The sequence below is a fragment of the Lupinus angustifolius genome, chromosome LG19 (genome assembly GCF_001865875.1).
Source record: "Lupinus angustifolius cultivar Tanjil chromosome LG19, LupAngTanjil_v1.0, whole genome shotgun sequence".
Classification (NCBI taxonomy): domain Eukaryota; kingdom Viridiplantae; phylum Streptophyta; class Magnoliopsida; order Fabales; family Fabaceae; genus Lupinus; species Lupinus angustifolius.
In genome coordinates this window covers 17,817,806-17,840,796 of record NC_032027.1, presented here as the reverse complement: position 1 = coordinate 17,840,796, position 22,991 = coordinate 17,817,806, and the positions used below count along the sequence as shown (strand labels likewise).

At 29.2% G+C, this 22,991-nt stretch overlaps 4 protein-coding genes across 5 annotated transcripts; 2 read left to right on the top strand and 2 right to left on the bottom strand.

The window, feature by feature from the left end:
- On the bottom strand, positions 1,115-3,503 carry LOC109334035. Its single transcript, XM_019569608.1, has 4 exons — positions 2,880-3,503; positions 2,707-2,796; positions 1,242-1,796; positions 1,115-1,135 (listed from the first exon to the last, which is right to left on the bottom strand). The coding sequence occupies exons 1-4, from the start codon at positions 3,501-3,503 to the stop codon at positions 1,115-1,117; spliced, it is 1,290 nt and encodes a 429-aa protein (XP_019425153.1).
- On the bottom strand, positions 4,577-21,767 carry LOC109334849 (bidirectional sugar transporter N3-like). Of its 2 annotated transcripts, XM_019570833.1 has the most exons (7): positions 21,573-21,767; positions 20,971-21,007; positions 20,640-20,850; positions 20,316-20,477; positions 20,080-20,199; positions 19,466-19,742; positions 4,577-4,586 (listed from the first exon to the last, which is right to left on the bottom strand). In XM_019570833.1, the coding sequence occupies exons 1-6, from the start codon at positions 21,625-21,627 to the stop codon at positions 19,491-19,493; spliced, it is 837 nt and encodes a 278-aa protein (XP_019426378.1). In that variant the 5' UTR covers positions 21,628-21,767; the 3' UTR covers positions 4,577-4,586; positions 19,466-19,490. The 2 variants fall into 2 exon arrangements, with proteins under 2 accessions (XP_019426378.1, XP_019426377.1); XM_019570832.1 differs by lacking the exon at positions 4,577-4,586 and having other exon boundaries at positions 19,293-19,742.
- Positions 11,249-14,539, top strand: LOC109334850 (protein YLS9). The gene is made up of 2 exons (XM_019570834.1): positions 11,249-11,923; positions 14,402-14,539. The coding sequence occupies exons 1-2, from the start codon at positions 11,288-11,290 to the stop codon at positions 14,486-14,488; spliced, it is 723 nt and encodes a 240-aa protein (XP_019426379.1). The 5' UTR covers positions 11,249-11,287; the 3' UTR covers positions 14,489-14,539.
- On the top strand, positions 17,074-18,442 carry LOC109334851 (G-box-binding factor 4-like). The gene is made up of 4 exons (XM_019570835.1): positions 17,074-17,561; positions 17,723-17,794; positions 17,939-17,968; positions 18,124-18,442. Exons 1-4 carry the CDS (start codon positions 17,133-17,135, stop codon positions 18,202-18,204), a joined length of 612 nt encoding a protein of 203 aa, XP_019426380.1. The 5' UTR covers positions 17,074-17,132; the 3' UTR covers positions 18,205-18,442.

Sequence of the window (22,991 nt, the reverse complement as noted above, 5' to 3'; positions counted from 1 at the left end):
CTGATATTAATTATTAACAATGCTAATTTAGTATGAAAAAGTCATGTTTCAGATTTGAGCCAGTGAAAATGTAGTATAATTTAGTGCTATAGATTTGAGATATATGTTCCTAAAACAAGTGAGTACAGATTTGGTATACTACAGACTAAACTTAATTACACAGATATATGATCCATGAATCCATCTCATTCTAGTTCATTCATTTGCATTTATAAGATTGAATAAAGTCCCATGTTACCAAAATGAGAAAAACTCAAGAGAATAGCCTAGTGCTATTTATGTGCTAGTTGTAAATTGATAAAAAGGTATATGATATTACTTACTATAAGGTTTTGCTTGAGATGTAGACTTTATCCACTAAACTTGTTTTATTAAACAATATAATTGTATATTTAATTTTATTTTCCATTAGCATTTCGAATTGTTTGTTGACACAGACAAAGTCAAGGAAAACCTCTGAAATTATTTCAATATTGGACTTTGGACATATCATAGTTTCGAATCGAATCTATGTAGAAAGAAGATCTTTTGTCTCATAGTAGCCTGCTCCAGTTCCCTTACGAAACTTTCGTTATTGAGCTAACCATACACTTCACATGTTTCTAGCGATTCAGATGACATTATCAAATGATACAAGTCTTGGATAAGAATCTACAACGCACTAGAACGCCCTTATTCACGATCCTTTATGCTATGAGGTCGCGAGTTTAAATCTTTCCCCGCATTAAGCAGGTCCACATTTACTCATCTTTCAAAACAACTAAGTTTCCCTAGAATCATCTTTGTCCCCAACCGTATATATGACTTTCTTACCAAATTAAGTTTGGTATCAATTGAATAGGGTCAAAATGGTTCATGATCTATTTAAAAGGGTTCCGGAAAAAGCAAGAATAAGACCTATAAGTAATATAACCTATATTGATATTTTATACTACTGTCATTAACAAAAGGAAAATCTTATAATCTATAGCAGCTACCTTGAAGCTAAACATGTTTCTATCCAAATAAACAAAGCAAATTATACATCACTTTTTGCTTCCAAATCCTACAATTATCCTTAGAATATAGCAGATAATGTAAATCTTGAATTCTTGATGGAGCTTCACCTCACCCTTTACAAGGGCTGCAACTTGCACTGCATGAAAAAGCATAGAAAGAATCATAGGGAGCAAAAAAAAATCAGTTCCAAACATTATAAAATTAATGCATTAAATAGAATCTATGCTAAAAGAATAGTTAACCTTTTCAACAAACTCTCTTATCTCCTCTTCTGTGAGGCTCTCATCCTCTCCGGCGCTTTCTTCCCACCCAAGCGAACGTAAAAATGCGATTTCTTCCTCCTCCTCTGGATAGAGAACTGAGTTCTGAGCCTCTTTGCTTGAAGATTTCAAATGTTCACAGCAGGCATTTGCATTATTTTCGGTATTTATGGCAGAGGTTTCGATTTTGTTTTCCATCGAAGGCGCATCTCCAGAGTTCATTGTCACAACTGCAGATTTCTCCGTAGCGCAAGGCGTAGTAATGGCAGTGGAGAAAGGATCAGGACAAGAGTTTTTCAAGGAACTCTTCATAGAGAGATTCTTAAAGAAAGCAATCCTGCTTTGGCTTTGAGGAGTAGGCTTCTTCTCCAATGTTGTCATCGCAGCGCTTGTAATGTTTCGTGAGTTCTTTCCACCAGGATTCGCGCTATCCTTTTCGGCCGAAGAGGCACCACCATTCAACTTTGTATTACCACCATGTGGAGAATGAGTCGGCGGATAATGTTGCTTCCATGTCTTGAACTCTGGGCCATCAACCTACAACATATATGAATATGAAAATAGTTTGTTAGTTAGTAACACATTATGTGTTTTGATACAAGACTTGTTTAAAAAAATTGGTGTTATTTACTTCCGAGTAATCGAAACCGAAGACACTAAGTATCACAGAGATTGTAAGTTAGAATATACAAAGGGTAAGTGGCAGAACTTGAAGAAAGATATAGTGAATTAATAATGCATATGGGTTGATCAAGCTAACATAAGGTCGTGCATGTGCAACAGATATGAACGATACAATTCAAGTCAGAAAAGAGGATTCGACAAAGACTAGGAAGCGTGGTCATGGATACGGGACACAGATGCAACACGATAGGGATATATTGATACAGGAAAATTCATAAAAAGGTTTAAGCCTAAATAGACAAAGTATCTAAATTGTATCGAATTCTCCGATATGACGTATATCTGATAACTGCTACATAGGAAAAATATGAAAGCTGTAAGCATCATGTTCATAAAATACATAATACTAGACGGATCAAGTTCATGGCACATCGGCTGAGAAAAAGAGGGTCCCTAATGTTTCAAAAAGGAAACGAAAGAAGCATATAAATGCGGTATCAAGTATAGGCCAAATATCTAACAAAGCCTCGCATTAACAATTGGTAAAATATGTAACACCTCAAGAGTTAATGAAAATCTTACAAGAATAGAAAGGGTTAAAATCAACAGAAGTGGTATCTTATAAAAAGAAAGTATCATAAAGGAAACACTTTCGAAATAGTTCATCATAGCTACAATTAAAACATGGAAAAAGAATACAGAAAGTATTTTAGATTCACAAGAGAACTTCAACCACGATGCAGCACATAAAACTCGAATGCGTAGAAAATAAGATCAACGAATAGCAAAAACCTTTAATAACTGAATTAAAAAGCAACTTTACCAGAATTCTTGGCTTGTAAGGTATCATGGGAATTAATGCTCGAGATCGCCTACGAGCCAACTCTTCACGCTTTTCGGTACTAACAGATTCCTGCATTTTGAAACATACCACATGAGCACTCAAAACATTTTAATGAATACTGAGCTTGAATCAGGATTCAAAGTAAAACTCACATGTGAGCGTGTATCAGAGCGAGAAGGACCCTGGGCCAAAGTCTCAGCCATGCTGAGGCCTGGATCGATAGGAGAAGGGCTTGCCGAAATGGTATGCTGATCCAGCTTTGTAGCTATACCATTGGTTCCAACAGTTGCAGGAACCTCAAGTGATGCTTTGGTCGAACTATCGCTGACAATTACTGCTGAAGTATCAGTTGGAAGACCGTGCGAGGAATTACTCGAGTGAGAAGATAGCACTCTTCCTGATCTTGAAATATCATGCTTTTGTTTATCCCCAAGTAAGGGAAATTCCTCTTCAAACCTAGTTTTAAGCTTGTCATTGTTTCGCTGTGGATTGTTTAAACCACGTGGAGTTTTAGCAGACCGCATTCTCCACCTTCTCTCATAAGTCATAGATGGTGAATGTCGTATCTGATCCCTCTTGAACCAATTGGCCGATCCGTTATCCATATAGCCAGGAAACTTACGGTTATTCGGATGAACAAATAACTTATCCTTGTTCCAGTTGTCAACATCTTTCTCCCAATCCTTTTCATTCCATCTTCCACGAGAACTATTGAAAAACCTCGAGTAGCCAGAACCTCTGCTACTATAGTCTCGCCAACCACCAGAGTATGACATAATCTGCCGCAAAAGGGAAATTAAAAAACGATCAGGACTGCTCATAAATTGGACGACCGAGTTTTTTGGCCAAACTATATCACAAAACACAAGATGTGTTGAATAAAAGTACACCATACTTTGATGTTTTATCAACGAGTTTCGAGTAAAACATCGCAATTATCTGATTAATCAGACTCGACATGAAATTGTTATACTATTTGAGACTAAACACCTCAATTATCAAGAATCACTCACAAAAAACAATGCCCTTTAATCCAAAATTGAGACTAAACACTTCAATTATCAAGAATCACTCACACAAAACAATGCTTTTCAATCCAAATTCCAAATCAACAAAACTAATATTATGAAGTGCTATCAGAATCTGTTACAAAAACTAAATGCATGTACTAAACAAAGTAAAAAAAGATTATATGAATACTCTATGCAATGCAAAACTCAAGAGCACACAATTGAAAGATGTTGAATGAGAATAAGAACCTTTGAAGTGTGAAGAGCAATGAAGAGAACACAAGTTGAAAAAGAAGAACACAGAATGAAAAGGGTACATGCAACAGATATGTTCAGAGAGAATAAACTGATAAAGGAAGAGTCTGGAACCTTGGACTATAATGCAGAAAGAGAGAAATATGTGTCAGAAGTTGGAGAGTACGAGGTAGAACAAGACACGGATTTTATGACAAAGGTGTCAGTCACACAAACACTGAACTTGTTACTTCCTTCAATCACTGGTGGGGCTGTGGAACTTCAATGCATTAACTCTTTCTCTCAAAGGTATGGCCCACTGAGACTAACTCTCGAGTCGGATAATGATATACTATTAGTTTTTTTGGTATAACCAGGAGTTTCGTTTCCGAAGTTTAATCCTAGTGAGAAAACTAATTCATTTGGTTTGGTGTTTTAAATTGCGTTTGCGGCTTCGGACACCTCGCTAATTCACTCCTCCTCCACCAGCATTTGAAGCACCGTGCTTTGAAAATATGGTTTGCTTGTGGCACAAGGTTTTGTTGTTTGACACTTGTTTGGGCTTTAATTGATAATGGGTTATTCAATAAAGGAATTATGGGTACTAAATATAAACTTGATTTGGAAAACATTTATGTCTTTAGCAAATTTGGGAAAATCATTCAAACAAGGTTAAATAGTCCCTAATTTTAATTTAATGTATTTATTTCTAATAAACAATGAGGTCAAGTCAGAATCTACAATAAAATAGTCTAAAATCTATGCACTGACAATGTAAATTGTTTTACACTGTTAGTATATTATCCACCATTAATTTGTGTTACTTTTATTTGAGAGTCAACAAGATTTAAGAAATCAATGATAGATGATTTGCTGACAGTCATGTCAATATATACTTATTAAATCCAAAATAAAATGTAATATTTATTATCTATACAATTGTCATTAGTGACAACCCTATATCTGAATTATATATAAAAGCAAAATCTGAGGTAATTACTACAGTAGTGTAATTTATATATTTCTATTTTATCTTTACCATTTTTTATTTTCTAAAAAAATGTATAATCCTAAATAACCATCTAAAACATATTAATTAGAAGTTGAATGAATATTCTAATAAATACATGAAATTATAATATAAAGTAAAAAAAAATATATAAAAGATATTCTAAATTTCTAAAATGAAATATAAAAATCAATTACTTCATATTATAAAATAATAATGTGGACTGACAAACACAAAATATCTATCACACACTAGTAATTAGATAAAGTGAAAACTTCTCAGCAATTATTATAATTTGCTTAACAAATTTTCCTCCATTATAACTTTACTCTTTAATCAAAAAAATGTTTATAATAATGTAACATCTTGTTAAATTCTTATGATAGTCAAAAAGTTAAAAATTTGATTCATGTAAGCAACATTAATTTTTTATACACAGTGTGAGTGATACACTTGGACCACGTTATAAAATACATAAATTCAAGTACACCCTTAGAATGACTTCAATTCCATTTAGAAAAAGCAGTTCCACATGAAGGTGTAACATGTATACATTAATGTTTTAAGTAAATAGTAATGAGTTATAGTTTTTTCACTAAATTTTAGAGAAAAAGATGTACAAGATTTTTTTTATATTGTCTTTGAATCACTCACCATTTATATATATTTAATTATTATTGACTCTTAAATAAAAGTAATATAAATAAATTATAGATAATATATTGATTGTGTATAATTTTTATATTGACAGTACATAGATATTATAATTATAGATTTTATCTTTTATTTATAAATACATAATAGTATATTGGTGAAATATTATAGCTGCATAGTTAGTCGAGTGAGTGTATATTTGATATGATTAAAACTTAAAGTTTTTGCTTTTTGTTTTTTGAAAAATAAGTTTAATTATGTAGGTTTGACAACAAATAAAATTATAAACTCTACTCTTTTTTTTTTTGAAAAAATAAAAGTAGAAACTCTAAAATTATGGGTCAAAATTATTTTAGGTTAGGTTATTTATTTTTAATTTATTCACTTATCATTTTACCCCATCATAAAACTTGACATTTGTCAATCAAGTAATTTATGTTTAAACACTTTTATTTAAAGTGTGTCATATTGTTTTTTTTAATATTGATATTGATTTTTATATTATATTTTATTTTAATATATATATGTTTTTAGCTTTTTTTATGTGATATTAAAAAATAAAAAAATAATAGTAAAAATATATATGATTGTAAATATTAAAAAATATATATTTAAAAAATAGTATAAAAAACAACCAAAATAATTGTAACATAAAAAAATAACCTCATACCTTTTTATGTAATCTACTATTTAAAAAAAAAAAAATTTATCTTACCCAAATAATCTCACTATTTTTTAAACTCAAAACATAATTCATACAAGACACTCTCAATTTGAGATGTATGCCAAAAGCATGTGGACATGTTAATAGTATATTGGTTTGAATATAAAGTTGCATTTACTGAGAGATGAATTATTTGAAGAGCTATAATCTCTATACATTTATTTATTTGTTCACCAAATATAAATGTTACTTGTTGATTAACAAAAACAATAAAGAAACTTATTAATAAGCATTTAATATTTGTCCATAAAGGTAATAAATTCAAATGTGGTATACATTATATGTTAACTAAATATATAGTACTCAACTCCTTGTCCATTTACAACTTTTTCATAAAGGGGAGGATTGGTATAGTAGCATGTTTTAAACTAAATCTCCCATTGTTAAATAAACACCTATAAATTTTAGTGAAATTATACAAATCACTCGTACATTTTTAAAATATATATAAGCCACCCATAATTATATATATGCATTACACGAACTACCCTTCTAAGATAGATAAGAGTAATTTCTTAAATAAAAATGATGACGAGTGTAATTAAGTCAAACAAAATACGGTATATTGTGAACACAAATCCAATTAGTATAAGAGTCAATATTTATTCTTTATTTTGGTTAGTAACAATATAATATAATAGTAATTTGAACATCTCATTAAACTTATTGATGCAGTTTGTTACGAATAAAAAATAATGAATATACATCAAATTTATATTATTTGAATTTATCTCAACACTATATCATATTTTGTTTGACTTAATTACATTCGTCACTATTTTTGTTTAAAAAAATACACTTGTATCTCTTACGAGAGTAATTAATGTAATATACATATATATATATATATAATTAGTGGTGATTTATGTAGATTTTATAAAAGCTTAGATAGTTTAAATAATTTTACTAAAACTCAATTAAATTCACCAATTCATTTACTATGTGCATTTAAACTCCCTCTCCCTCTATATTAATTTATTATTTTCCATCTTCAAGTTTATGTCTGAAATGATTTCAATGCATAGTCCAATATTGCTACATTTGCTTCTCCTCTATTTTTGTACTATGATAACTTCAACATTTTTATATACTGCTTTTATTCTGAACTGTTTCAGAAATTTAGAAATAGAGACAAACAACTCTTAGCAACTGAGGCATATCCATCTTTTCCTAAGTAAAGTATCCTATTTGTCATGGAACAATTATCATTTCCATTAATAGAGAATCAAGTGATTACTTTTATTCATAATTTTAATGGTAAAATTGTGATTTCATAGTAAACAAAATGATAAAAATATTATTATATATTACTTTTTATATATTATTATGTGGCACAAGAAAAGAAATAGGATTATATTTGTTATTTCTTGGGTGGAGTGAGCATCATAAAAGATTATAGAATTTTACAAAGGCTTCTTGGGATCTTCTCATGAAAAACCTTTTGCTAGTAATTTCAACAACTTAGACATTTGAGGTTGTTTTTATCCAGAATTAGCATAGATAAATCTCAAATATCGATGTCATTTTTTGTTGTTGTTATATATGGATGTTTATGAGTGTACACCCACTAACACACTTGATTCTGAATTGTCAGCTTTTAAAGTGAATCTTATTTTTTTTCATGTACTATCCATGTTACATTTGCAGGATATAAAAAAAATGTATATTATTGCCATGAGGCTTAATTTGATGTCTCAACTCAATTCGATTAAATCAAATTTGTTGTGCTGTAATTTTAGCTATATACAGTTGTTTCTCTCTTTAATGTACTGGCTACTTCGGTTTATTTAAGTGTGAAGTCTCATATTGAATATACAGGGAGAAATGGAAGATTTTATAAGTAGGAAAGATACATGAAACTAATGCCTTAAAGTTTTGGTTCAAGACATGGTGTCTCACTTGTGGCTCTCAACTCTTCTAATACTCCAGTAACAATAGAAGTCCATAATGGTCAGAGGTTCCCCGATCACCACTCTGGTCCAATAGTTCCTATTTGATTGTAATTATTTTTCTTTATTAATGAAATTTCACTTATAAAAAAAAAGACTAAGTCATTGATAGATCAATCAAATATAAAATAAGCCTACCAATGATTTAGTTCATCTCAAAATTCACTACTCTTATTCTACATAGAAGATATAGAACTCACCTTCAGACATTATTGTATAGAACATTAGTTCCTTTCAATTGTAACCTTAAAGACCAAACATGAAATAGAGTACAGAAACATGATTTGGATACTTCTCAAGAAAGTGATGAAGAGTGTTGCTTTTTAGAGCACAAGAAGAAAGAGAATATCCAAAGGAACTTTCCAACCCTTAGTTTCAAATTATCAAACTAAGCTTGTAATTTGTCCAATGTATATACTGATAGTGTATGAGTTTTATACACTATAATTGCATAATCTATCATCGATATTTAATTATTGTCGACTTTTTAAAAAAAATAATTCAAATGAATGATTGATAATAAAGTATGTGTATAAATCATTACAATGTTAATGTAGTGTGTTCAATGCCATGGCTACTTCCTTTTAGATTTTAGAAATTCCATTTTATGGAACTAATTCCACTTTATAGTGTTTTTCCCCTGTTAAACTCTTCATGATAAACTGCTGGAACCATTAAAAAATGGACTTTAGACTATAAATTTAACATAAAAACAACTTATATGGCCACATTAAAACAGAAAATAATTTATTAGACCAAACTAAAAACACAAATTAATGTAATTGACTTATTTGAAGAAAAAATGTGTAAGACAGACTTGAAAACATAAAATAATTTAAATGAATCTAATAATTTTACCTATAAAAATTTGAGTCATTTGTACTTGTTAAGTACTTGATTACCTAAATTTCACTAAACAATTACAATTTATTCAACTAGTTTAGTACTCTAAAGTTTAAACATTCCACTAGTTATTTTTCAATTATGAACTAGCTTGTGATGAACATAGCCATTTTTCAATACTAGTTAGTGGTGGAAATGCATGAACCAAGATAGTGGAATATATATGTCTCCCTCTTTTTTTTCTTCTTCTTTTGTGACATGAGAAAGAATAGCCATGAAAGCTTTTGCTTAAAAGGTGCAACATTTTTTGTTCCACTTTCACAAATTATTTGCCATTTAATTGATAGTTTGAAGTACAAGATTTGTATTAGATTATAATTAAGAAAGAGTTCAGTAAAGTGATTCACTGATTTCTCTAAAATGAGTTGTTTTATTCCTCCACCCTCATAATATCTTCTTTAATGACACATCATTTTCTTTTAAATCATATAAAAAACATTCCTCTTCAACCAATAATAATAATAATAATAATAATAATAATAATAATAATAATAATAATAATAATAATAATAATAATAATAATAATAATAATAATAATAATAATAATAATAATAATAATAATAATAATAATAATAATAATAATAATAATAATAATAATAATAATAATAATAATAATAATAATAATAATAATAATAATAATAATAATAATAATAATAATAATAATAATAATAATAATAATAATAATAATAATAATAATAATAATAATAATAATAATAATAATAATAATAACTTTAATTTGGATATCATGCCTAATCCTTCTATTGAGCTGTCTTTTACATCAACAAAAATGTATCACTTCATATATTATTTATTGCTATATATTGCTAACAATATTTAATTATTAAATTTTTAATTTAAATACATTTTTTTAACCAATCATAAGTCGTGACATATAAAATAACACACTTTATGGGAGAATAGATGTTCTCTTCTCTTTAGGGGTGAATATTTTCTGTTCTAAAAAAACGTATTATTCCATGCATCACTGTGCTAATTATTAGTAAACAAATACTTAATTATTAGATTTTTAATTTAAATACATTATTTAACTAATCACAAATAGTCACACATGAAATAACCTTTTTAAGGGACAAGTACTTTCTTAATACCACCATATAAAAAGAAGAAGAAGAGAAAGAATTGGCTAAGAGAATATGTCTTTAAGTTGAAGGGTTTTCTTAATGAGGAAGAAAGAAGTGGTGTGGTTGGTGTCTACTTCTAGAGTGTTGGCTAGTTGGATTTAATTAATTGAATAATAATGTGTCCCAATTTTGAGCATCAATCAAAATTTATGTAGAAATAACCAACCTAACTGGGTACTAGTGAAGCTTTTGTGCATATTGGGTCACACAGCATAGTACCATGAATCTTCATGTCTTGTTCTTTTGATGATAAATAAAGTATTCATCTTAATGATTTAGGCATGAATGCATGATCATCAATATATAAATATATACATACAAAACGTTATAAAAATAAATATCGAATAATTGAGTTGTATTCCGGTAGATATATCTAGGTTAGAGATCAATAGATTTATGAAAAAGAATTATTCGATTGAGTCATAATGATTTTGAACAAATGTTATGTATCTATTCTAACCTAAGTTTCATTACTCAAAATATATTTATTTGCGAGATAACCCTAAGAACAAATTTTGTTTCTATTTTATGCCAACCAAATACCTTAATTATTAGAAGAACAAATATTCACAAATCATAACACAAGTTAATACTTTTTTACTTTGTCATTTAGCTTTTTTTTTTATGAAGTTATTTAAAAAGTAAAATAAGTAAGAATATATCCACAATGCAGTAAATAAATCACAATACTCTTCCTTCTAATATAAAGAATTAATCATTCTCAAGATATATAGTTGTCCCTTTCGATAAGTGTTATTCACATGTATCGAATTTGATCTAGCGAGAACTTACGCTCGAGTTTCCATTATTAGTAATTATATTTGATTGTGGTGATTTTTCCTTGTTCTTTATTTATGATTTATCCCTTCACTCTCCCCAATCCCATCATAAAAAAGCCACCTTCTTCTCTCTTTCTCTCTCTTTCAAAAGAAAAAATGACAACAAGAGGAGGAGGAGGAGCAGCAGCAGCACCACCATTATCAGCACAACCACCACCAAACGGTTACCACCACCGGCAATACTACCCAACAACACCGGCACGTTCCTCATCCTCAGCCTCATTCAAAGGCTGTTGCTGCTGCCTCTTCCTCTTATTCTCTTTCCTCGCCCTTCTCCTCCTCGCCATAGTCCTCGTCATCATCCTCGCCGTTAAACCTAAAAAACCACAATTCGATCTTCAACAAGTTGCTGTTCAATACATGGGTATAACACCAACAACGGACCCAACTAACGCCGTTACAACCACCGCAGCTTCACTCTCTTTAACGATCCGTCTTCTTTTCACCGCCGTTAACCCGAACAAGGTTGGGATCGAGTACGGCGAGTCCAGGTTCACTGTGATGTACCGAGGGATTCCATTGGGTAAAGCTTCAGTTCCTGGGTTTTATCAAGATTCTCATAGTGAGAAAAAGATTGCTGCTACTATATCAGTGGATCGGGTGAATTTGCTTCAAGCTGATGCTGCTGATTTGATAAGAGATGCTTCGCTTAATGATAGAGTTGATCTTCGTGTTTTGGGTGATGTTGCTGCTAAGATCCGTGTCATGAACTTTGATTCTCCTCGTGTTCAGGTACTCAATTTCAATTCAATTCAATACACCAATTTACATAAACATGGATTAATTTAGGAACTAACACCAACTCGAAACTATTATTACACTGATAATGTATAGATATTATTCGATACTCATCGACAATAGTCTAATGCTACTAGTCCAACATTATTATATGGTTTCATTTCTTTTTTTAATGGAAATCGATTTTTGGGTTGTGCAGCATCACTGCGGTGTTACTTTAACATATTTTTTGGGTAGATAATTGAGGGTGTTCTTTTCCATTTTCGTGTTTTGGAATGTTTCGTTTTGGTTCTAGGTTTTTGTTTGTATTTTCTGTCACTATGTGAATGGAAGTTTTTTATGTGTGGGGAAGGGTCTTATCCTTGTTTTTATTAACCTTCAAAGTTTTTCACTTGTATGAACTTCTATGGTTACTAGTAAAATTATTCACTACACTCATGTATCCCTTCCTAAATAATAGTCATTTCTATATGAGAAAAATATGTATACAAATAATAAATTATAACACATTCATTATATTATGATTGGTAATATATTAATTTTATTATCGATAGTGCACATATATTCTATTTTTTTTAATTTGTTCTTATCTATTTGTATCTTTAGAAAGCTATACTTTACTCTTATCTAATTAATAAGAGATAATAGATAGAAATGTGTAATTGCCAGATACATAATAAAATATTATATAATTTAATACAAATATACATATTAATTTTTAAATTTATATTTTACAATATTAAGACAGCTAAGTAAATACTATTCTTTATAATCCAATTCTAGTTTTCTATTAAGTATTAAGTGCTTTATTTTCACGCCTTTTATTATGCATTTGTCTAGATACCATATCCAACATGCTGAGACATTCCACTATTTTCACTGCTATATGCGAGAGTTTAAGAGTTTTTTACACTGTTACTGTATTATTAACCATTCATTTTGACTTTTGAGAAAAAGTAATCCAAATAAACGGTGAATGATGTACTGACTGCGTATAAATTTTTACCCCGTACGACTATTACAGTGAAAACCTTAATTCAGCGAGTTCACATATAGATTGAAGATGTGTGCCCCTAGTACTAAGTAGGGGTGAAATGGGAATTTGGGATGCACAATATACTGTAGAGTGGAGCTTAAAAAATTATGGTTATTAAATGGTCCAATAATAAATGATTGAAAAGTGCAAATAAAATGAAAATAAATCTTGGTCCCACAAGTGTTGAACCAAGGTCACCCCGGTTTCAAAATCCATTCATTCTAAAGTTAGCTTCCATGAAATTGGTTTTAACAAACTTAATTTTGATTCAAAGTGAATTTATTATGACAATTAATTTATGTTTACCTCTTAAAAGTGTAATTTTGATAAAATAAGTATTGATCAAATGACTTTAGATGTTTTATTATTAACTTTACCTTTGTATGATTAGAGAAGTGTTTTTTTAATAGAAAACTTTCTACAACCAATATTTATTTAATCCTCAAATATGAAAATTAATTTTGGTGCTTTTGAAGCCCCAAAGTAATTCATATCCCCAAACATATGTTAGGGTAAAGTCTTAAACTAAGCACATTATGATATGCAAAGATATCCAATTTATAAATTAAATTTAGAAAAAACTTAAGCTTGCCCATAGATGAGATATTATATTTTTAACCAAAACTTTAGCACACATTTAAGTATACCTAATAAGTGTTAAAGTGGTTGGTGTTATTTCTTGGTCATGTGACTCCCTTGTTTGTGGTGCACATGGGTAAGAGTGGGTCCATACTATGCTAGCTAGTGTAAACATATTGATGCCCCTTTTAACCCCTTCCCCTTCTTTTGCATCTTAAGCAATGAAAAAAAATGTTCTTATACATCTTTCTAATATTAAATAAGTGCAATGTCTTGAAAATATAAAAGTAATCAAATATGTACTACTACTTTCGGTTAGTTTTATAGGACTTTTTGAGATATTAGAATTAAATGAGCTTTTTGAAAGATAGATTTTGGTCCTTTACTAGTTTTTAAGTAAATTAATTAATCAGGAAAAGAAAAATATATGGACAGATAATGTATGAGTTTTATATAGTATTATTACATTATTATTGAGTTCTCACAAAAAGTCATGAGTAATCCAAACAAATGATAAATGATATAATGATTATATATAAATCTTTACACGGATAATGTATATATATTACACTCTAATATTTTAATCAATTAACACTTAGTGGTAATAAGAATGACTGAATCATAACAATGAATGAGTAGTTTTATAAAAATACATCTAATTAATGATACATTCAATGAAATTAATTATACTAACCAACATCCTTAATTTGTGTGAACTATGGGAAAGGATTTTATAAAAAAAGAAAAAAAGAGAGTATTGTAGCATATTTTTTCCTTATATAATTATTCTAACTTTGTAGTTCTCTTATTAGTTTGATTTTTGCAATATATTTATGATGATGAATTAAATTGTACAGGTTTCGGTGGATTGTGCTATTGTGATAAGTCCAAGAAAACAATCTTTGACCGACAAACAATGTGGATTTGATGGGTTAAGTGTTTAACAAAGGAACATTTATATCAATATATATATCATTCCTTTGTTCATTTTTCAATCCATGCTTTCATTTCTTCCATTAATTTGAGGAAGAATTGAAGACGAAAAAAGAGAGTCACAACAAATTGTTTAATTCCAAAGCTAAGGAGGAAGGTTTTAGAGAAGATATCAATATCAATATCAAATATCAAATATTAAACTATTAAATATTTTCTCAAAGGATTTTACACAAATTCTTTAATTGGATACTTCACTTTGAAGACAAATATATGCGGAACAACGTGTGAACTGTAAAGTAAAAGCCACTATCTAGTTGGTGAGGCTTTTCTTAATTTCATCTCTTTTCTTTTCCAACTTTTTTTTTCTCAACTTTTTTTTGCTTTTGGAAAGTGCATAAGAAGTTTTGTTAATTTGTTATTAACACTTCTTTTATATCTGCCATATAACTTTTTCATTTGTTTAAAAATTAAACACGAAGAACTCTTTTTTGAGGCAAGAATTTATTATTATTTTTACTATGTCAATATCTATGTAGTTGCCAACATTATTCTAATGTATTTTTTGGGTTCTGCTTACATGTTATATCCAAATTTACATGGTTGTTTATACAATTCAATCAACTCATCAACTACTACAGTTGTTATTTTCTATAATTGCACTTCATTAACCTCATTGCAGTTAATCTATTGTGTTATTTTTTATACATAAGTTGCAATTTGTATCATTTCCTTTACTTTTTAAAAAAAAAGCGTGTCCGTATAAAATATGTAATGTATCAAGTACTTTAAGTTAAGTATGTAAAAGAAGATGTAACGAAAAAATTTGGAGGCAGCATTTTGACTTCTAGTTTCACATGATTTGACGAGTCAACATCAAGTTATATAAACATGACAATAAAAAACCCATAGGTAACCGTCCAAACCAAACCTAAATTTAATGGAGAAAACTCGATGTGATTGAGTTCGGGTTTAGGTTTTACACATATTTAAATTTTCGGTTCGGGTTTGGTATAGTAAAGACGTCAACTCGCCCCGAAGTAATGTAATTCAATTTAAAATTGAAATTTCTATCAAGTGTTTTTTGCTTCTAATTTTACTTTATATACTATTGAATCTTCAAACATAAAAGAAATGAAATAATACAAGAGAAAATAGAAATGTTAGAGAAAAATTACACGAAAATAATATCATACTTTCCTATACTTTATAAATTTTGGATTTTTTTGGGTTCAGATTACCCGAAACCCAACGGGTTCGGGGATGATATTTTTATTTTCAACCCCGTTAAGTTCGGATTCAAATTCGGGTTTTGATGTTCGGGTTTGTGTATGTGCAAACACAACCCCAATCTGCCCCATTATCATTCCTACCATTAATAGAGAGGCAAATAAATATTTTTGCATTTGTTTTTTAATGATAAAAATGCAATTTCATTATAATCAAAAAGATAAATATGTCATTGAAAATTACATTTTTCTTTGTTTTTTGAAACCTTATCCTAACTCCTTAATTTGAGCGTATGAAAAGAATCACTTATGAAATGGGAGACAAAATGTGAGTGGAAGATGAAAATGAGAGATAATGATGTAGCAACTCCAGTCCTATTTCCAACATTCAGAAGCCACCACCCATATTCCAAGTTATAAAGAATTCACCAATTCCTATTTTATAATCAGGACGAGAATGTTTGATGATGATGATCAATGTTTTGCCCATACTCTGAAAAATTGGGAGAATGATTTACTATACCAAACTCTATGTCACGTATTAATAATATTTAAGCAAAAATAGAAAAAAAATTAATTTATAATTTATATGACATATGTTCATCCGATTAAGATAGTTTTTGGGACACAGTTTCAGCCAACATATCATTATCCAAAAAATTGTTCCATTCCATCAACAACTAGAAATAGATTTTGCTTAAACTTCAATATGGTTACATACAAGGTAATAAACAATTAAGCAAATTTTACAAGCCACCATCTAGAAGCTAATGGTAACCTCAATTTGTAACATCCTTCAATATTTTCTATTATTAAGACCCCTAACCTAAATGAAGCTAAGTTTTATCTCCCTTAACATTTATAATAAGAGAATAAAATATCTTAAAATATAAAGAGATAACTTATCTTCTTTTACCACTAAATTATGACATGTGTCTCATTTAATAATTTTTTATAAAAATATTTTTAAACACTAAAAAAATAGAGCATATGTCATGATTATGTTGTTCGGAGAAAATAACTTATTTCTTTATTCTCTTATAATAATATCAAATTTAAAGGTCAAAGTTTTATTGTAAGCATGTTACCTACTCATTTAGATGACTCCTAGGTAAGATCAAGCAATAATAAGGTTTTTTAGAACAACAATAATAACTAAATTTTGATTATAAAATTTGGACAAAAATAAGAAAAGGATGATGAAAAATAAAAGTGAAAGAGAAAGAAATAGCAAAAAGTAAAGTATATATGCATTCACATTAAAGAATAAAATATCTTTTCAAATCATGAAATAACTTATCTCTTTAAACTCATTGATCGAGAATAAATTTAAGAGTTAGAGTTTCTGATCCTTTGGGCCATGCCAAAGGTGGATTTGACATAACATGATAACAATAATCTGTGTTCTCTTTCAAACTCAAAGAACATGAGCATGGATATGGATATGGATATGGATGAAATCCTGAAATCCATATACTCCTCAGAAACTAAGACAGTGGACCAGGTTTGGAAGAACATGGTAGAAGGAAGAGACACCAATACAACTCAACAACAACAACAACAAATGACCCTTGAGGATTTCTTACCCAACAATGCTGGTGCAAGTGTTGAACATGAACATGAACATGAACATGAACATGAACATGAACATGAACATGATGGGGTTATAGTGGCAGTGGTTGGAGTTGGAATTGGAGTGTCATCACAAGTATCAACATCAGGAACAAGAAGAACGAGGAAAAGGAAGAAGGGTATGGAAAAACATGAACCTGTTTTGGATAAGGTCACTCTTCAGAAGCATAAAAGGATGATCAAGAATAGAGAGTCTGCAGCTAGGTCCAGAGAACGCAAACAGGTCTTTCTCTTTTATGTTTATTATCAGGTTTATTCAAATGTGAAGTCCCACATTAGATTCGAGGGGAAGAGCGAAAAAGTTTAGAAGTAGGAAAAACCCTCGAAACTAATATCTTAAAGTTTTGGTTCAAGACGTGATGTCGTTTGATTTTATCTTCACAGGCTTATACAGTTGAGTTAGAGTCTTTGGTTACACATTTGGAGGAAGAGAATAAGCTATTATTGAGGGAACAGGTATATACTATCCTCTCTTCATAAGAAAAACACATCACTTTTACATGGCAAAATTAGAGTGAAGATTTATATGTATTCAATTTCACTCAAGCAGAATTTGAAATTATGTTCATAAAGTTGTAAAATATTGTGACTTGTATGCAGGATGAGAAAAACAAGCAGAGGTTAAAGCAGGTATGTAACATTCTTATTATTGAATTATGCAATCTCATTTGGACTAAACTATGATTGATATATGTATAATATCTTAGGCAAGGGAAGGGGCATGTGCAATGTCTTCAACTTTTCTTTCTCCAATGATATAAACCATTTTCTCATGATGCTTGCAGATCATGGAGTGCCTAATTCCAGTTACGGCGAGGCGTAAAGCGAAACGAATTCTTCGGAGAGCGAATTCAGTTCAATGGTGATGTAATTGTGATGACAGAGTAGTGTTTATGTAGATAGCAGCAATCAAATGGAACAAGATAGTGTAAGTCAAAGTTAAAATATGAACAAAACAGAGGGAAAGTATATGATCCAGTATCACTGAGTTACATTATTGTATTGAGAAGATTGCTACAGTCAAATAATTCAACTAAGAAACTAATCTTTTTCGGATGGGTGATTACCGCTATTAGGAATCGAACTTAAATATGTTTTTAGTCCATGAAGTTATGTTGAACTTTTTTTGTTTTGTTGTTTGTATATTACAAAGTTATGTGATAAAATAGTAGTATGCATAGATGAGAGAGATTCTTGATGAACAAGAAAGAATAAAAAAATGTTATTGAATTGAATTGATTTGCAAAGTTACATTGAATCATCTATATAAAGGGAAGAAAACACTAATTACCCTAACTAAATTAGCTAACCGATTAATAACAAAAGCTTAACTATTTTTAAGTGTTACTGATGTATAAACTGACAGTGTGATTTTTACAAATTGATGGCATGATCAATTATAGTATACACACATCATCCAGGAAGACTAAAATTGAAACGATAAAATAAAGTAGGGACTAAAAGGTAAGGAAAAAAATTGAGGGATTAAATCATAATTACCTATATTAATATAGATTTAATATGTATAAATAGATAGTGTAAGTGATTTTTACACTATTATAATAATTAATTACTATTGACTCTCAAACAAAAATAATATAAATCAATTATGAATGATATATTGGCAATGTAAAAAACTTTACACTCTCAGTGCATAAATTTTATATCAGGAGTCGATTATATAAACAAGAGTTCTTATCTCAGGAGTCGATTATAGATCGAAGAAGATATTAACACATTGTCCATTCATGTTAATTGCATGAAATTTTATATCCTCACATAGTTTGATTAAACATTTAAAAAATAAAACAAAGTATTTTATTGTAGTATCTATAGTATCATTGGTTTGTCAATAACAATTTGCCTATAATTAATAAAGTATCTATAGTGTCATTGGTTTGTCAATAGTATTGGAGTGAAACCTTGAACATATAAAGAGTTAAAAAAAGTAAAGTAATGCATGATTAATCAAGCTTTAAAGTATCTTTTACATTGATTGAAGGAAGGAGCTAGATCAATATTAGTTGTTGCTAATATTGAAGTCAACAACAAACAAAGAAAAATGCTAAAATCTATTCGAACCTTAATTAAACACTTTTCACTAAAAAAAACTAGTACTACTTATACTTATTACTATATTATAAATCATCAATCAAACATTGAAATCGTTGGCACCTTCTACACTTTTCTCATTCTCTCCTTTTGATTGTTGATTCACATAATCAATATCACTATTTGCATCATCCTCTTCAATTGGGTATACTTCAGCACCACCCGAAGGGTTCACTACAACAATGATTTTCATTTCACCAACTTCTTTCTCCTTTTTCATACCACTCTTCCTATATATGACATATATGATCATTTGAACTAGCCCAAGTGTGAAACCCAGAATATTTGGTAGCTGCATAAAATATAATTTGAGATTGCATAGTTAATTCATAAACTTATTGCTAGCTACCATCTAATTAAACTAAGATTTAAATATAATTTCATAAATTTGCTAGCTCCCATCTAATTAAACTAAGATTTAAATATGATTTCAGTACAAAAATAAAATGGGGGTCATTTCCTATGATTTTTGTAAATAAATAAGCCATCTTCAAAATTTTAAACTATAAGGATGAATATGAAAATAGTGAAATTTTTTTGGGGTAGATGAAAATTGTATTTAAAGCTTAAACTAATTAATTAACTAAATATATATATATATATATATATACTAGTAGATATATACTTACAGCAATGCAAATGTCCTTGAGATATAAACCATAACCAAACCAAGTTATGGCACTTATTGTGAGGGTAAGTGACAAATTGAAGGGCATGAATTCAACACTCTTTGTTCTAATAACATGTGCCTGCAGAGCATTATGAAATAAATTAATTAATTAGTTATATTTGACTAGTATGAGTGAGACATGGAATAATTCATTAATATTTTTGATGGCTTTAATTGGAATTAATTTTGACTTACGATAATGCTTAGTGGTGATGCAAATACACTCACTGCAATGGAGACACAAATCCATCCAAGAATTTGTACACGTAACGAATCAGGTATAAGAAAATAAGTGATGGAAAAAATCATAGCGAAGCAACCAAAGTTCATGGCTAGTAATATTTTGATGGTTGATTTCTGCAATTAAAATTTTGGTATATGTCAATCAATTACATGGATATTTGTATATGCTCAATTTTAAATAATTGGTCACAAAAAACGTAACATGAAGTAATTAACTAATAAGAAATTAGAATGTATAAATAAAAAAACTAATGAGAAGTTAGAATTAAAGTTTACCCTTGCATCTTTGGTGGCATAGGTTATGAATATGATGATGTAAAATATCTCTATAAAAAATCCAAATGAGTTTATGGTAACAAGAAGAATAACATTTTGTTTGACCCAGGCATAGTATAGCCATAACATAGAGCTGAATAATGCCACCAAGTAAGGTAGGGAATGAAAACCTTCAGTGGATTTTCTTTTATATATTCGGTAAAATGTTGGCCTGAAATTTAGGAAAAGAAAAAATTATTATTGTTACATATTATAACTATATTGGTTAATAAAATTTTATTTAAAATAATTAATAATTAACATTAGTTGGTAAACATAATAATCTACTTACAATGGAGCCAAGAAAACCATGAAGGAAATGGCGTTACCTAATCAACAAAAGGAAAATAAGTCAATTCCTTTCCCTTGAAAAAATACAATAGGCAATGTCTATTATTAGAGTATAGATTGTAATATTAAGAGTTCAAACATGGCACATGAAAAAGGATAAATCAGTTTAGAATTTAGTGAGAAAAAGGAAAAAAAGACACGTTGTCAACTACTATATTAAGTTGGAATTTGTGATAATCAATCTATAAACTCAACTACAATTAATTTTTCTAATCAAATCATCTCATTATCTACTTGCTAGAGAAGGAAAAGAAAACAAAAAAATCATTGCACACTAATGAGAAGAGATGTAGTTCAAAACATTTTCACAAATTAAGATTTCGAATGTATGATTCAAAATTGAAGTAAGAGAATAAGGTTTAAAAATAATAATGAGAAACCAAATGCAAAGGAAGAGAAGGAAGAAATCACATTTGCTTAAAGAACTATCAATAAAATGAAATTTGAGTGCTAGAACAATAAACAAGACAATGTAAAAGAAATTAAAAAAAAAAACACAAAGAAAGAAAAGTTTGAGCTATGTAGATGGCAATTATTTGTTACCTAGAATACCAAAAATAAAGGCTCCTAGATTGTCATGAAAAGCTATGATAGCCATGCTATTTTTTGGTGATCTTCCTCTAAAGTTTTTAAGCTAAAGGTGCAAGGTGAAAGGGTGTTGAAGAAACCTTAAGTGGGTTTCTTCCAATAAACACCTCAATACCAAGTAGGCACAGAATGAGAGGAGGATGTGTTAAACAACCAATGCTACTCCTATATATATACACAACCGGACATGAACATAGATTAGAAAAACAATACAAATTGGAAAAAAATAAAATAAAGCAACCATATTACAATAAGTAAATAAATAGCAACAAAAATAGAAATATATATACTTATTATTTTTATTATGAATGATGGGGTGGGGTTGATGTCACTGTGTAACCGAGTCATTTAGGTTTCATTAGGGGATGTGAATTATCTGTTCTCAACGGTGTCTCGTTCTCTGTCTCAAACCAATTATGTATTGATATGTGGGTAAAAGAAAAATTTTAAAAGTAAAAAGTAATAAAATCGAACACTCTGATTGACTTGAGACATGAAAGGAGACATTATTTCGGACGTGATCTCAATCCTTGATTAGGATCAATCATTTTTAGTAGGTAGCGTAGTACAAAGCCATTTGTCTTGCCAAGTCAGGAATATACACGTCCCACTCCCATTTTGCACGTGAGGAAATTGATATGTATGAGGAATTTTAACAGAATTTCTTACATTTTTTTATAAACAAGTCTTACATGTTTTATTATATAGTTCAATGTTTATTATTTTGATCATTTTTGTGACTTGATTTAGCTTTGTTATTTTTTCATTATTAATGTAATTAAATGTTATAACACATGTTCAACATAATTTGATTTTAATTGCAATTCTTAATTTTTTTTCAAAATATACATGGGAAGTTTTATGGATGATAATTTTTTTACATTTAAATAGTGTTCTATATTTGTTGCATTATTATAATAGGACATGTTATATTACAAGGTTGAGTAAATAGATTTCTTTAGTAGTAATATTAATCATTGTTATAATAGGACAAATGTATTTTAACATGCAGAATGCGTAATTAGATTCAATATTCAAATCATACACTCACATAATCATATAATACATTTAGCCCATTTCTACCTACTAGTAAAAAATGTATTTAATATAATAAAGTTTGAAACTATGTTTTTAATAGTGTATTTAATACCATGTACAAAACTCTTACATTATTAAAGTATATATACTAATCTAGCACAAGTTTTCTTTATGATTAAAATTATTAAAGTGAGTTTGAATATATACATAGAAAATAAAGCTAAATTCACATATAGAAATCATTTTATGAATTAAGAATCATGAAGGTATGATATGATGATGCAAACTATTTTGTTTTGTTTAATTTTGTTGCGTTAAGATACAGTGCATGAAAAG